At 38.6% G+C, this 14,771-nt stretch overlaps 3 protein-coding genes across 3 annotated transcripts; 1 reads left to right on the top strand and 2 right to left on the bottom strand.

Moving 5' to 3' along the window:
• Positions 1-889: 889 nt before the first annotated feature.
• Positions 890-4,358, bottom strand: mmgt1 (membrane magnesium transporter 1). The gene is made up of 4 exons (XM_058649976.1): positions 4,224-4,358; positions 3,892-3,944; positions 2,942-3,045; positions 890-1,735 (listed from the first exon to the last, which is right to left on the bottom strand). Exons 1-4 carry the CDS (start codon positions 4,300-4,302, stop codon positions 1,579-1,581), a joined length of 393 nt encoding a protein of 130 aa, XP_058505959.1. The 5' UTR covers positions 4,303-4,358; the 3' UTR covers positions 890-1,578.
• Positions 4,359-4,812: 454 nt separating this feature from the next.
• Positions 4,813-8,754, top strand: pfdn6 (prefoldin subunit 6). Its single transcript, XM_058650047.1, has 4 exons — positions 4,813-4,996; positions 5,178-5,248; positions 5,372-5,496; positions 8,442-8,754. The coding sequence occupies exons 1-4, from the start codon at positions 4,933-4,935 to the stop codon at positions 8,560-8,562; spliced, it is 381 nt and encodes a 126-aa protein (XP_058506030.1). The 5' UTR covers positions 4,813-4,932; the 3' UTR covers positions 8,563-8,754.
• Positions 8,755-11,476: 2,722 nt separating this feature from the next.
• her5 (hairy-related 5) lies at positions 11,477-12,802 on the bottom strand. Its single transcript, XM_058650248.1, has 3 exons — positions 12,516-12,802; positions 12,328-12,423; positions 11,477-12,085 (listed from the first exon to the last, which is right to left on the bottom strand). The coding sequence occupies exons 1-3, from the start codon at positions 12,564-12,566 to the stop codon at positions 11,615-11,617; spliced, it is 618 nt and encodes a 205-aa protein (XP_058506231.1). The 5' UTR covers positions 12,567-12,802; the 3' UTR covers positions 11,477-11,614.
• Between the last annotated feature and the right edge of the window lie 1,969 nt (positions 12,803-14,771).

Genomic DNA, 14,771 nt, shown 5'->3' with positions numbered 1-14,771 from the left:
ACAATCTAGAAAACATTAACCACCGTGTACTAAAGGCAGCATTTTAACTTTCATATAAATCCACCAGAAATAACTTCTATCTAGAACTAACCACAAATATATCCATGAAATCCAACAGAAAGCTGATGTGGACAGAAAGTGTACTTTCATACTGTTTTTTGTAACAAGCATGTGAGGCCTCCTAAATTCTCAGAACCAAAGTTCAGTCTCTGCTGACGCCTACAGGCCAACATGAACCACTGCATGTCTTTTGATTAGATGGATTTTTTTTCTTAGTGATGCAGCACTAAAGCTGCAAGGTGACCCTTACAGTTTTTAGTGCTTTCATGTGATACCGTTGGTATTTCTGTCAAAATATTGAACATTAACTGAAACAAGATGCCAGAAGTTAATGAGTGAATTCGATGCATTGTTTTTTTTCCCTATTAACAGCCCTACAGTTTGTGGTCCAGGCATTTAAAGATCCAGTGTGTAACATTTTAGAGGGTTTATTAGCAGAAACTGAATATACTGCACACAGCTTTACACATACCCTTGGAATACAAATACCAACCTATTGTCTATGTACAGCAGACGAAGGCCTTGCTTTTGGTGCAGCAGCCTGAATGGACAAACCAGCTCGGGCGAGTGTTTCACAATTTGAAGCAGAAACTTACTGTGCAAACTAAGAACAAGATCCTTTCTGGTATGTGCAGGCCACCGTAGTAACCTTGACAGTCTTGGGTAAAGCAGAAGTGAGTGAAATTCTCCATTTGATACCATCTGCAGTCTCACCATTGGATGCCACTCATTTTCACATATTGGACCTTTAATTACTGGTCTGAAAAGCCATAATTTCACCCCGATGATGAGCTCAGGGGTAAAATAACAAAACGGATACCGACACAGCTTGTAAAATCAGTACGCCTTTTTATTAAATTAAAAATGATCTCTTAAATCCTAACAAAATGCAAAATGAAGAGAAAAAATGAACTTCACCCAAACGAATGTACCATTTATGTTCAGCTTTGCCTCGTTGTTCACAGTATCAGAAGAACGGCTGTCTGATGGTTTCTGTTCACGTCTCTAAACTTAGGCTGATTTCCTGTGGCAAACCTTTTTATTGCATACAGGTTGTACAGATGAGCCTTTATGCTTCTAGGAAATCAACAAGGAAGTAAACGTGTCCTCAGTTCCTACATCAAAACACTTTTTTTAGTTAAACGATTCTGACACGTGGTTGAAATGAAACAGAAATTCAACAGGCGCTTTTATGCCCCTCACATGTAGGATATACAAACAACAGCAATATCCCACTTCAGTTCAGAGGAGACAGAAGAGGAACATGTCTGAGTATCTTAAGACTCCAAAGCATTGTCATACTGTATATACAAACAAATCTGCTTGAAAAACTGAAGGGTTGGCACAGTCAGTGTTGAACATGGTAGTGACCGCTTCTATGGGCAGATGCAAGTTTGGACAGCATGAGTTAATAACATAGAAAAGAAGAGGAAGATGGATTCTCACTTTCCCCCCTCTGTCTAACAAAAACAAATCTTATCTGACGTAGATAGTGTTACAAGAGGGAAAAGGCCAGTCTCAGTGCAAATGCTCCAGCTTGCGTAGTCGTATGGGGTTGGGAAGAGCTTGCTGGTTGCGTGCAGAGGAGGGTTCCTCCTCCGGCGAGCGGAAAAGCACCCGACCCCGGTGATTGAAAAGGTAAAAGGATGGGTGGTTCCTCAGTGTATCAAATGTTCTGGAAAAAAAAAATTAAGACGCACGTTGTGAAAGAGTGGTAGGACACAAATATGGTGCTGCTTTCAGAAAGATGGCAAGCCAGTTATGACATGTTAGACACTGACTGAAGCAGGTGTATTATACTGCATGTTACGCCCACAAACATTTTAATCTTGGCAGTAAATGCAACATCTGCTCGTCATAAAACATCGCTCAGAACCCTGTGCAACTTAAGCAAATACAATTTGTTATAGACCATAAGATCTGAACATTAGTTTTTACCAGTAGCAGGTAAATAGCTTCATGTTATGACACAGTCATTTATCTCGTACTGCACTCTAAGATGTTCTAAGGAACTGACTTCCTACATTTGTGATTTCACATGGAACCCATTTGAAACACAGGTGACGTTTAGAAAATACAAAAACTACATAGCAGAAAGAAAGTGGTGAAACCTGGAACTCAAACCGTGTGGCCTTTGTGAAAGTAATACAGAGAAAAATATCTTATTGTCATTTGAGTAAACATTTCTACAATACACTGAATATGTCACCTCATTTTCTAATTTTTAGCTTCTAAAACATGTATTATAATTCGTATATGAATTAAACACAAAGGTTTGGGTGATGTGTTACAATCTTTTACTGCATAAAATGGGTCTTGACTGTGTTGTTTTCTTATCTGTATTGTTTTAAATTCTGATTGCCAGAATGTTAAGTTACTGCTGAATAAGTTGTGGGTACTCTGTGTTTATTTAGTGTTCATACATGTCATCTCTGAATGATTGAGCTTGTTTGTTCTTGTTAGGTTGGGCAGACGTGTAGCATTTTTTGGCCTGGTTTTGCAGTAAGGAAAGTGCCTCCTTGTTGTATTGTTGTGCGTTGGTTGAGCATACTGTACACATTGAACTGCAACAAATCAGACACTATTGTGTCTTCTGAGAAACTGTTAACACTATTTACCCGTTTGTTTATATTAACCTGTGTACAAAATGATACAGCAATCCATCAAACATTAACTTGCATGTTAAACAATAACACTATTGGAGAAGCTGCTGATCACGACAATCACGCCACAGCATACCAGCCTCTGGGGGATGATTGTGTGTCTAACATTGTCATAAACACTGTGCATGAGGTGAACTGCATATTTCCCTCTGTGGCACAGGTAACAAACAACCACTGCATCAGGGGAGTTTCAGGTGCTGCAGGCAAATTTAACCTACTTGTTTTTCAGCTCTGAGGAAGCATCCATGTCTTTGAACTCTCCAGCAATGTGGGCAATACCATAACAGGTCATCACAAATGATAACAGAGTCTGTAATACAATCTGCAATAGAATGAAAGATAAAAAATTATAATACGTATTAATAGAGCAATTTCAGCATATATGCAAAATGCTTTCCAACGTTCAAACATTAAAAATACCATTAACAGCCCCAAAACATGCAGATTTAGGGATTAGGCAAATTAGAGACTCTAAATTGAATGTAGGTGTGAGTGTGAGAGTGAATAGTTGTTTGTCTCTATGTGGCCCTAAGATGGACTGGTGACCTGTCAGGTCAAACCCTATGTCAGCTCGGATTGGCACCAGTGCCCACGTGACCCTCATGTGGAGGATAAAGCGTTAGAAGATGAGTGAGAATGAGTGGGTTCAAAAGTGTATATAAAGCAAGCATATAAACAAATGTACACACACACAAATATACAGTGCAAATATGTACATATAGACATCAAGAACATGCTGTTTATGAGAAGACTTGAGATGCAATAATAGCAAAAGCTAAAAAATAAAAGCACAGAAGTAAAATCTATCAGTTTGGTACCTCTCTATAAAAATAATTGTTTTTGCTTTTGGGATGTTAAGTATAATATCTTGAATTTTGATTTTAATGTAATATGAATAGTACCTGAATTGAATTGAAATTTTTTATACACAATTAAAATGTAGCAGAGTTAGTTGACGTGGAAAAGGGGCCAGGTAAATAGAGATAATCTGTAAAGATGAATGGAGGAAATTATTTGACAGAATAAATACTAGAGATGATTAGATAAAATGGGGGTGGAGGTAAATATTAGAAATTTCCAAGAAAGAAATGGGGTAGATAAACACTAACTGAACATAGTTTCAACAGAAATGCAGAAAATGTGCATTTCCACGATGAAAGTCACTCACATCAATAGGTAGTGTCTCGTTCTCCTTCTCTGTGAGTCGCATGTACGCTCGATCTGATGGGGACAAATAAAATGGATTGAAGTGACACGGCTTCAGATTATACTGTTTGCAAACACCTTGACATACTAATATATCTGCTGTTCTGACAGCAAGTCCGGACACAACAGAAGCTTTGTCAGCTGAGCAAAAAGGCGATAGCATATGGTTAGCTTCCTGTGTAGCCGAAAGGCCCATTTAGCCGTTTTATTAAAATATTAGGAGAGAGCAAAGTCTCCGCCCGGGATGAAAATAACTGACACAGAGCTGCATTGAGCCCGCGTTCTAATACTCACGCTGTGCCGCTGAGAAAGCTGCGTGAGCTAAAGCAAACAGTCCGACGCCGACAACACCTTTCCAAAACGACGAGGCCATCTTGCACCAGAGCGATGAGGAACTGAGTGCACTGCCGTAAAACAGTGTCGTAAACAGCCGCAACCGTGACTGTCAGAATTCATCACCAACTGGCGAATATTTACAACATATTTAATTTAGATTTACACACCGAGTGTTTTTTTTGTTGTGTTTTGTGAATCATATTCAGAGACCTGCTAACTTTTTTTTTTCTCCAAATTTTGACATTTGAGTTGCACTAATTTCTTAATTATTATTAATTGTACTAACTTATAATACAAATATTAAAATTGATTAATAATAAAGTAAAAACATAAATTAATAAAAACTAAACAAGAAGAATGAAAAAAGCAGGGCATAACACCTCAAGAAGGAAGACAGCAGGATAAAACATGTGTGTTAATTGTGACTTCTGGTTGAAATAATTATTGTTATTACGATTGTTATTGTTCCTGTAATGGATAAAGAAATGTCCACAACAGACCCTGTGAAAGAAGTGAGGGCTCTTACTTTGAAGTTACCAGCAAACTTCCGCTCTTTCCGCGGTCCTTTCCGGTTAGCTAAAGTAGCGATTCATGTGCAACCGCCCTCAGCTAACTACTCTTGGTTATATTTACCCATTTAATAGTTTCTACTTGAGCGAATACAAACATGGCAGAAGCCATTCAAAAGAAACTAAAGGCGGAATTAGAAAAATATACACAAATGCAGAAAGGTAGGTTTTTTTTAATGATATCGTGCCATGTTGGGCTGAACGTGCACATGACCACATAAGGACAGCTAGCCGTACATACAGAGTTTAATATTTCCTGTATTAATATGTATTAATATGTTTATTTATGTTTACATCAGTGTGTACCTTGAATTGTTTATCATATGACATGTATTTTGTTCAGATGTTAGCAAGAGCATGGGCGCGAGACAGAAGCTGGAGACGCAGCTGACAGAGAACAACATTGTTAAAGAGGTAATTTGAAATCTCGTTACTATTATTATTATTTTTTTTGCCGTTTTCCTTGTTTTTGGATCATTAAATGTCGCATTACGGTAGTGTTAAACATATGATCTTATTCTCTTTCCCACTTTCTAGGAGCTGGATATTCTGGACAGTGCAAACACAGTTTATAAACTTATTGGTCCTGTATTAGTGAAGCAAGATCCAGATGAGGCCAAAGCCACAGTTGCCAAAAGACTGGAGTATATTAACGGAGAAATGTGAGTCACTTAAGTTACGTTCATATCTGTAGTCTCATAAAACCCATTTTGCATTGTTGATCTCCGAAATGTGTATGGTATACTTTTAATGAGCTATAGATAAGACAACTTTGATATTCATGAGAATAGCATTAGTATATAGATATATGTCCATATTCGCTGTAAATATAAATTCTGTATGTTTACGTCCTCATGCTTTCAAAGTTGTATGATAAGTGGAAGGATTTTCCTTTTGGGCTTCCCACTGTTGATCATAGTCATCATCAAAATGTCTTTACATAACATTACATATTAGAATGCACAATATGTTGAAAATGTATTAGGGATGAGCCGTTATGATACTCTGTATTGGTATAGGTCTGATACGGGCAAAGTCTGAAATCTGAAATCGAATACAGTCCCAAAATCCTACATAAAGGTAAACAGTAAATGAAAATCAGCAATAGCATTTTAGCTGAGTCATGCTGTGGACTGTTTATTTGTTCTTCATGGGAGAAGAATATTTTTTACACAGTTGGAAAATTATGTTTTTGAAATGGGTTTAAATACCTGTTGATTTCGGTAACGGCTTCATAGTTTAAAAGGTCTAAAATGATTGATATCCGTATCAGCAGATGCTCGAGTTTGGGATAGCGGTATTGGACAGGAAAAATGTATCTCCCCTGTGATATCAGCCTACACGGTAGTACTAATAATACAAGACTTGCAGTACATTTACACATCGCAAAGAGTGGTAGTAATAAATGTAGCTAACCATTAGGTTTGTTGTTTTAGAAATGCTATAATGACCATATAATACATTGACAAATATCTGCTGTGACAAAGGTTCCCTACATCAGGTATATTCAGGTTCTATAGGGGTGGGTCAAAATATCAATTTGGTGATATATCGTTGTTCTTCCTTGTGCAATATGATACTCGATACACCAGCCCAAATTTCGATATTTTAATTAATAAATGAAGGCGTTCTACAGTAACCAGCCCTGCCAGTTTCACTCACCGGGCATCACTACGTCATGTTTCCTCGCTGTGGCGCTGCTCAATTTCATGAGGGAAACTGGTGGAAGTTACCTGATCGAAGAAGAGAGCATTTACAGCGATAATGGTGGAGAAAGCTATGTTAAGATATGTTTAGAGGTGCTCCATCCACGTTCAATACATAGACTTCAGGGTTAGGGCAGCCCGTGACCAAGTGGAAAGGGAACTTGGCTTGTAACCGGAGGGTTGCACCACCAGGCCAAAAGAGCTGGGGTACCCCTGAGCAAGGTACCCAACCCCCATTGCTCCCTGGGCGCTACTCAGTGTGGCTGCCCACTGCTCCTAATTCTAGGATGGGTCAAATGCAGAGAAATAATTTCCCTAGTGGATTAATAAAGTATATATATTTATAGTATAAATATATATGTGTGTATATATATATATATATATATATACCGTGTATATATATATATATATATATTTAAAAAAATCATGCACTTTGTTCTCATGTTGTGAATAAATAGAGAAATTCTGCACTTTTCACAGATGTGTTTTTTTTTTCAGTTAGACAGATATTGTGATGTGTTACACGCTATATGATTGTCTTGCAATATATTGAATATCACAGAATCTTATCATGATATCATTGGTATCGTGGACCATGTGTCTCGTATCATATCATGAGGTAGCCTGTTATTCCCACCCCTAATGTATGAATTCAACTCATTGACAGATTGCTAATATATAAGACCAACTTTCATTCACATCAATGTCCATGATCACTGACTTTGACAGTTATAAAAATAACAAAGCTGGTGTTGCCTGAGACTTATTCTTGCTTCAAATTGTGATTTTGATTTGAAAATGAATGTGTTCAGCCCAAGGTGAGAGTTATGAGACAACAGACTCATAAAAACTGGAACATAAAATGGATAATTATATTTTTTGGCTATGAGAAGATACGTTTGCTGGTATATATTGTGTAACTAGACTGCAGTTATGAGTCACAAGTTATCATTATGCGGTTCTTCCCTTGCCATCAGGCAAAGAAGAAAGCAATATAGTATCTCCAGGTTCTTAAGATTGTCAACATGCAATATAATATCCTGTGCTCCATGCACAGTTGTTCAACTCAGATTCAGATATTGTGACCTAATTCTAGGATATCCAACTCAACATCTATTATATATAGATTACATCAGAAATGGCCAAAAAAGTCCTGGTTGGAGTTTGACCTTGAATGAAAAATTGTGAATCACTGTGTTCTGAAAACATAGGTAAAGAGAGAATTATTAAGAGAAACTCAAGTATACATTCTCATAGTTGAATACTTATCAATAGCTCTGATGTGCTAAATGGGACAGACCACAGTTTTGTTACTGTGCTCAGATCAGGTGTTTATATACACAGGTTTTATTCTGGACACATGACCTTAATGTCTTTTATTTTGTGTTTTACACCACAATTATGGACAATGAGAAAGACAAATTTGAGTGAATGTTATGGTTAATTTGTGGTACTAAGTCTTGGCAGTTGGCAATAATTCAATAACTACATATTATATTGCAATATAATATTCTTCTTTATTGATATAATAAATGTTGAATATGTATATTGTTAGAATGTATCTGCATTGCATAAACACACAACAGTGTTTGTTGTTTTCTGCTCATGATGAAATTGTATACTGCAATGAACAGTTTTCTCAATTTTCACTTAAGAGCGGTCTTTTATTTTCTGACATTTATCAGCTTTATGTGGTGCCTTGTTGTATTTTTCACAAAAGTCCCATTATGTAGATTTGTTTGTGCAATTGATTCGTTGTCATTCATGAAAAAAAATGGATTATCATTGAATCAAACTATGATATAAATATTAGAAATAGACGTCTACACAACTTGTGTGTATTCAGATCTGTCTTTAACAATGTGAAATTAACAATGTGTTGTTTTTGCTTCTGTATTCAGTCACAGGTATGAGACACTCCTGAAAGACTTGGAGAAGAAATCTGAACAACAGCGAGAACTCTTGTCCAGTTTACAGCAGGAGTTTCAGAAAGCTCAGGGCATCGCTGCCGGCAAAGCCTGACCGAGTGATGAAGCCGCACACATGCTCCCACACACTGCAGAAAGTAGAAGAGAATAGTCAGACTTTTAGTGTAAATCTACTTCATCGGGTGAATTCTGCTTCTATCCTTTCATTGCTTTGCAGTTTACTGTGACCTTTCTCTTGTTATTAATTAAAAAATGTTTTTCATTAAAGGTCAAAAGTTTTCTTTTAGTTTTAATTGTGAGTAGCAGTTATTTTGAACTGAGAGCGTGTGCGTGTGTGTGTGTGTGTCCTACTGTTTAACATTTGCTTTAATCACCGAGGCAGGCCCTGTGACCACCAGAGCAGATGTTGTTCTATCACAGACCCGCCCCACAGCTCAGCAGTGAAAAGAGGCTCAGCAGTGGAGCATTGTTCACTTAAATGAATTTCCCTGCCATTTACCACCAGTGGAGGATTTAGGCAACATGAATAATCAAAAACAAAGTCTTCTAAGAATGGAAACTTACTTAACCTAATTGTTAAATTTACATTCACTGGAAGCAGCTTATGTTTGCTGACAATTTTGGAGGCAAATAAGTTTCTTACACTGTAAAGTAATACATGAGAACAAATTAACAAATGTTAGGGTACACGGTTGATATCTGACTGACAAGAGTAGAGGCATGCAGGCTTGATTGTAGTTATGCATTTAATTGAGGTGTTTAAGGGGAATTGGTGAATGCTTTACTTGTAATTCTTAGCACAAGTCTTTAAACCTTAATTGTGAACACATTTTTGAGAAGACATGAATATTTTTTTCAAAAATGTGTTTAAACCTACAAATGTTATTTATTTGGCAATTTGCTGTTTTTTCTGGGGGTTTTGTGTTGGTAAATTTATAAAGTACAATGTTATAGCTGCAGGTGTTTCAAATAAGGTTGTAGTTTAAGCAGGTCATTTTCTTTTAGAATAACATGAAATCAACACACCATTGAGATAAAAACGAAAACAGTGCTGTAGTCACATGCCTAGGTCAGTAGGTCACCTGGAAATGTTTTATAACCAGTGATGTGGACCTGCAGCGCGCGAACCTGTCACCTCTGGCGCGTGGGTACGAGGCAGCAAAACCATTAACACCCTGAGGTGCAGTGTTTTTACAGTAAAGACCAGCTGCTATCGTAAAACTGTCCGACACGTGGCCACACGTTTTCTTTAAAACAAAACAAAACAACATGAGTTTAAATTTACAAAGTTCAGCGGAAGTCATATGAAAGCACCACGGTTAATGTGTAGTTTTCATTGACTGACCAAACCAGAGACTGATACTGTTCACACAAACTTTAAATAACTACAGGTGTAAATGGGAACAACGTGGATACCATATCGTGATTTGGCTCGTGGGAAGTGATCAAATGTTTATCGATGAGGCCAAACGGTGATTTAAGTGCGTCCACGGTGTGTTCGCGCTGATGTGGTAAAAGAAAACACTGCGGGTTGAAAAATTTGGTGATGTTAAAGGTCAGTCTTCAGTCACCCTGAGACCCAGACCGCGTGCTTTTGTTTATAGTAAACAAACTGGAAAGCTAAGCAGACACATCCGCACCGAACTAAGCATCCATTTTAAACTGACAATACTAATATGCCACTATATGCCAGATTAAACCTCATTGAGACGGATGAACCCTAATCTGATTCCAACTTTAATTGATTTACTTAGTCCTGTAGCCTTTTCACCTGGGTGCTTTAACTTAAAGGCACACAATAGAAGCATCCTGACCAGGATCAGCTCAGCGGGACTAACACCTCCTTTGATAGTGACTCTGAGGGAATGTGCAGGCTGGACCAAACCAATAGATGAATGCAGTTTATCACAATAAAAGGCTTGAACTATGTAGCTTTATTTAAAGAGCGAAACATGTGCTTTCATTCGTCAATTGCTTTTATTGGTCTTATCAGCAAGGTTGCTATAATTGCCCAGACAAAAAAATAAGAAAAAGATCAGAACCAGGCTTCATTTTCATTTTCAAACATTTGAAAACATAAATGATAACACACAAAAAATAAACAGGACAGAGAACAACAGTGAGGGCATAATCCATAGTGATTAATCCTGTTTCTTTCAAATACAGAAGCACGTGACAGTGAATAATTTCTGCACATCTGTAAAAGCCATGCACTTTTCATCTAATACACAAAGCCACCTGACACAACGTCTGAAACTGTAGCCACAGCCTGTAAACCGAAGTGTGTGCTTTCAACAAGCATCTGTGATGTGTCCCACACATCTCTGGCCTGGAGTCATTTTTTAATGCGACTGATTTACGTGACCCTACTGTAAGATAAATAAAGCGTCCATGTGCTTTGTATATTGGATGTAGTCTGGAGGCTGTGTTCACAGAGTGTGAATGATCTCTTTGCTTTCTTTTCTACATTTGAAAAACTTCTATCAGTCTCAAAGAAGCATCTCCAAAGCATCAACATTTCAATAGGCAGAATGTGCCATAACTGCTGTCCAGACTGGATAGAGTATGTGCTAACGGTCCTGCAGTTGCCCCATTTTCTGACATAAAGGACAGCTCCAAAGTCTGCTCAAGTACAAGCTATTCACACAGCAAATAGGCCACTTCATTGAACTGGAGATCGGGAAATTGTACCTTTATTGTAGATTGGAAACAGGATTTCAGAAAGCTTAATTTACATCTCAAAACGAGGCAAAAAAACGAAGAGCGCTCCTGATCAATCCAATTCAAGGCAGATTTTACGCACGCCTATGGACGCGTTAATCACCATATGTCCTTTAAATGCGGCGTCTAAAACATCTAATATGTACACGTAAAATCTAAAAAAGAAAAAAGAAAAATAGACCTTAAAGAGTCTGTCTGAAAAATGTAATATTTACACGTAAAATCTAAAAGGGATAACACGTGATGCGCGCTAAAAGCACGATCTTAAAAGGTATGGGGGGGGGGGGGGGGGGCACCACAGTAAAGTGGAAAATATCATCTTACACGTGACATATTTCATAGAAAATGTTCTCTAACTGTACAAGAGATTTCAGGCTGTACAATGAAACAGATATTTACACAGTCCGCATGTGTCCAGGTGTGTCTTACTGAGGCCATGGCCTCCACACTGGATCAGTGATGTGCGTGCACGATGAGGGACTGGAGAGCAGCTTCCTGGTCTCACAGGTGTGGAGGCCAGTTCTCTGGCTGAGGTACGGGTGAGAGATACCGTGCCGGCGGTGCTGGCGGGGCAGATGTTGAGCAGCCAGAGGAGCAGAGTCACGAGAAGGTGCGGGGATCAGTGCCTTGTTGTGCATGTGTCCGAGGGAGGAAGTTTGATTAAGAGGCTCAGGAGAAGCAGCAGAACCCTGGACCATCTCTGCACCAGTTTCCTCCAAGTCCTGGCTCTTGGCTATGAAATGGCTGACCCTCAGCAGACACGACCTCATCCCGTCATGGTAGTTGTTCTGCCGGACACATGTCTGATCCCTGGACAGAACCTCCTTCTCAGTTTGCAGGAACTGGACCACGCTCTCCAGAATCTCTGCCTTCTCCACCTTTGGGTTTTTCAGCTTCTACATCAAGGAAACCAGAATTCATATTATTCCAGCCTTGGACATTTCACATTACTGTATGTTATGTATTGCACGTACAGACCATACTATTGTCCATTCACATGTATAAGGTTTGTCATTAAAGATATTTTGATATGACTATTTCACATTTAATGTACCTATAATTTAATCCTACTATCTTCAATACCTAAACTCGTCAATAATAGATAGATAGATAGATAGATAGATAGATAGATAGATACCTCATTGCGAGTGTTCTCCATCATCAGACGTCTCAGTGTCTCCAGACTGTGGTTGATGCGCTCCCGTCTGCGCTTCTCCATCAGAGGTTTGGGCACCTTATAGGAATACAACATTAGAATATAAACTGTATTTTCTTCATAAAACTGATCCTCACATCCAGAGTTCAGCAGCAGCAGCAGCATCTTACCTTTCTCATGGATCTCTTCCTGGGAGACTCTGGTGAAGATAAAGCCTTCATGATGTCTGTTTGTCCTCACTGTGGATCCAAAGTGAACATGGCACACGTTTGCGTTCTTGTTAGAATTTGTTGATTTCTTTGCACACGACCACACCCCGGTTGGACACGCCCACACCCACGCCTTTCCAATCAACCAGCGACTGTGACAATGAGGAGAATTGAACTGAATTCCCTGAAAGACTTGGTATTATTTATTTCGCACTCTGTAAAGTGAACATAAAGAGACCAGAGAACAAAGTGTAGCTTAAAATTAAAACAGTGTCCCATGTTTTACCTGATATGGTTAGTTTCCTTGTCTGTTAAAGGGTCAGTTCTTTCCAATAATTAAAAGGTGTGTTCGTTCTTTTAAAGTAAACCTTCATTGATACACCGTTGCAGTCTAATTCTATTATTTATTGTATTTCTGGTTGTGGTGTATGTTCTTAGAGTCAGTGCTAATATTTGATGTCATGTTATAGCTTTTGTTTTATCTAGACTGAACTTAGACTGGAGCTTGGGGCTCTTTCTTTCGTTCTAGCTATTTTTTCATGTGAACATTTTCAAAGTTCATTTTTTCCCCCAATTATTTTTATTATATTGACAGATTTGAGTGTTGAGTCCATTTTTCCTCCTCCTCACCCTCCATCCACCTAACACTCTCACACACGTTCTCTCTCTCTCTCTCTCTCTCACACACACACACACACACACACTCCTGGCTCGTTACAGCAGCAGTTCGCCTGGTGTCGTGGAGCCAAATTGCCTGCTTCACACCTCAGCGCTCGTGTTTAATCTTCAGTGGGTGTGTCCTCCACAGCTCACCTCAGCTGCCTCATGTCCACTGTCTCTCTCCTTTCACAGAGTGGGGTCAGAGTGGGACTTTTTTTATTTTTAAATAGTGTGTATGTGGTGGGGGGCGGGGGTAGCTTTATGGGGACTGGATTTATGGTCACCACTGAATGCTGATCCCCATAATTGGCTAAAGTGTGGAGATAACACAGGGATGATCGGATCACGGGGATCCCAGAGAGATTAGGAGGCTTTTCAGAGGCAATGAAACTTCCGTTTAAAATCAAAGAGAGGGTGATCAATGGAGGCCCAGGGGTCACCATGGCAACCACGGCAACGATGAATTAATGAATACCCAGTATAAACTTTTTTTTTTAAGTATTATATATGACAATAATAGTAAAGGTAGTTATAGGAACCACACACCCACGGTGGTTCATGAGTAGATACAAGGATTTAGGACACGTGGACTCGCCCCATAAATAACTGTGTTGAGCTTTGGACAGAAACTAATTAGTTTGAAATGCGCCTTTTGGAAGGAGAGAAACAGAGCGTTCACTTGTAATATTGAGGCTCCTCGGGTGAATCAGCCACACACCAAGAAGAAGAAGAAAGAGAGAGAGGAGGGTGTGTGTATTCCTTATGTTGACCTACATTTGTTTACGCAGTCACTTTATCTTTATCTCTTCCTTATGGGATAAAAAAGTCCCATAATATAAGTTACATTTTAAGGTGGACATGTTTTATACTGAGGTTGCGTATACTGAGTGTGTGTGTGTGAGTGTGTGAAGCTGGCCTGACGCAGCGCACACTTAACACTCATGTGTAATGATCACCTCACACTTCATCACAGCAGCAGACAAACCCGCTCTTCTTCCTTTTGTCCAATGTTTTTTAATAAACAAAGCATATTTGCTATAAAATAAGAAAATAAGAATGATTACAAAACACAATTCTTATTTACAACAACTTAAAAACATCTTAAATGCCCATTTTAAACCCACATAAACAAACTCCAAATGTAAACAAACCGAGGTCACTTGTGTATCGTGACCGTCACCTCTCATTTGGTTCTTTTCATGGCTTTTTAGTGCAAAGTGTCGATATCTCACACGTCATAAAAGTCCTCATAGCTGCCCACTCTCTCACTTCGTTTCTGTTCCCACGAGAAAATCGCAAGGTTCCCATGGTCTCACTTCACATGTGTCACATACTGATAAAATTAGAGGAGTGTTGATCAGGAATGCGGCTCATGTTTGTTATTGTGATTCATGTAGAACATTAAAATAAAATGACAATTGTGTGTGATTTGTTTTTGGAAGTAAACAAAAGCTAAAAAGAAGTAAAACGTTTAGAAACGTATTGAGCTCCTCCTCTAAATGCAGGCTGCCTAAAATAGAAACTTACTTGGTACATCTTTTAGTGATGTTTATATAT

This window comes from Solea solea, chromosome 14 (genome assembly GCF_958295425.1).
Source record: "Solea solea chromosome 14, fSolSol10.1, whole genome shotgun sequence".
NCBI classification, from domain to species: Eukaryota; Metazoa; Chordata; class Actinopteri; order Pleuronectiformes; family Soleidae; genus Solea; species Solea solea.
Note: the sequence above shows the minus strand (reverse complement) of the source record. Positions and strands in the feature narration are given on the sequence as shown.

Coding starts and splice junctions, on each gene's coding strand:
- pfdn6 (XM_058650047.1), top strand. CDS start 4,933: ATGGCAGAAGCCATTCAAAAGAAACTAAAGGCGGAATTAGAAAAATAT. Junction 4,997..5,177: donor ATATACACAAATGCAGAAAG/GTAGGTTTTTTT, acceptor TATTTTGTTCAG/ATGTTAGCAAGAGCATGGGC. Junction 5,497..8,441: donor GAGTATATTAACGGAGAAAT/GTGAGTCACTTA, acceptor TTCTGTATTCAG/TCACAGGTATGAGACACTCC.
- mmgt1 (XM_058649976.1), bottom strand. CDS start 4,302: ATGGCCTCGTCGTTTTGGAAAGGTGTTGTCGGCGTCGGACTGTTTGCT. Junction 3,945..4,223: donor AGCTTTCTCAGCGGCACAGC/GTGAGTATTAGA, acceptor TGTCCCCATCAG/ATCGAGCGTACATGCGACTC. Junction 3,046..3,891: donor ACGAGACACTACCTATTGAT/GTGAGTGACTTT, acceptor ATTCTATTGCAG/ATTGTATTACAGACTCTGTT.
- her5 (XM_058650248.1), bottom strand. CDS start 12,566: ATGAAGGCTTTATCTTCACCAGAGTCTCCCAGGAAGAGATCCATGAGA. Junction 12,424..12,515: donor GGAAGAGATCCATGAGAAAG/GTAAGATGCTGC, acceptor TATTCCTATAAG/GTGCCCAAACCTCTGATGGA. Junction 12,086..12,327: donor TGGAGAACACTCGCAATGAG/GTATCTATCTAT, acceptor TCCTTGATGTAG/AAGCTGAAAAACCCAAAGGT.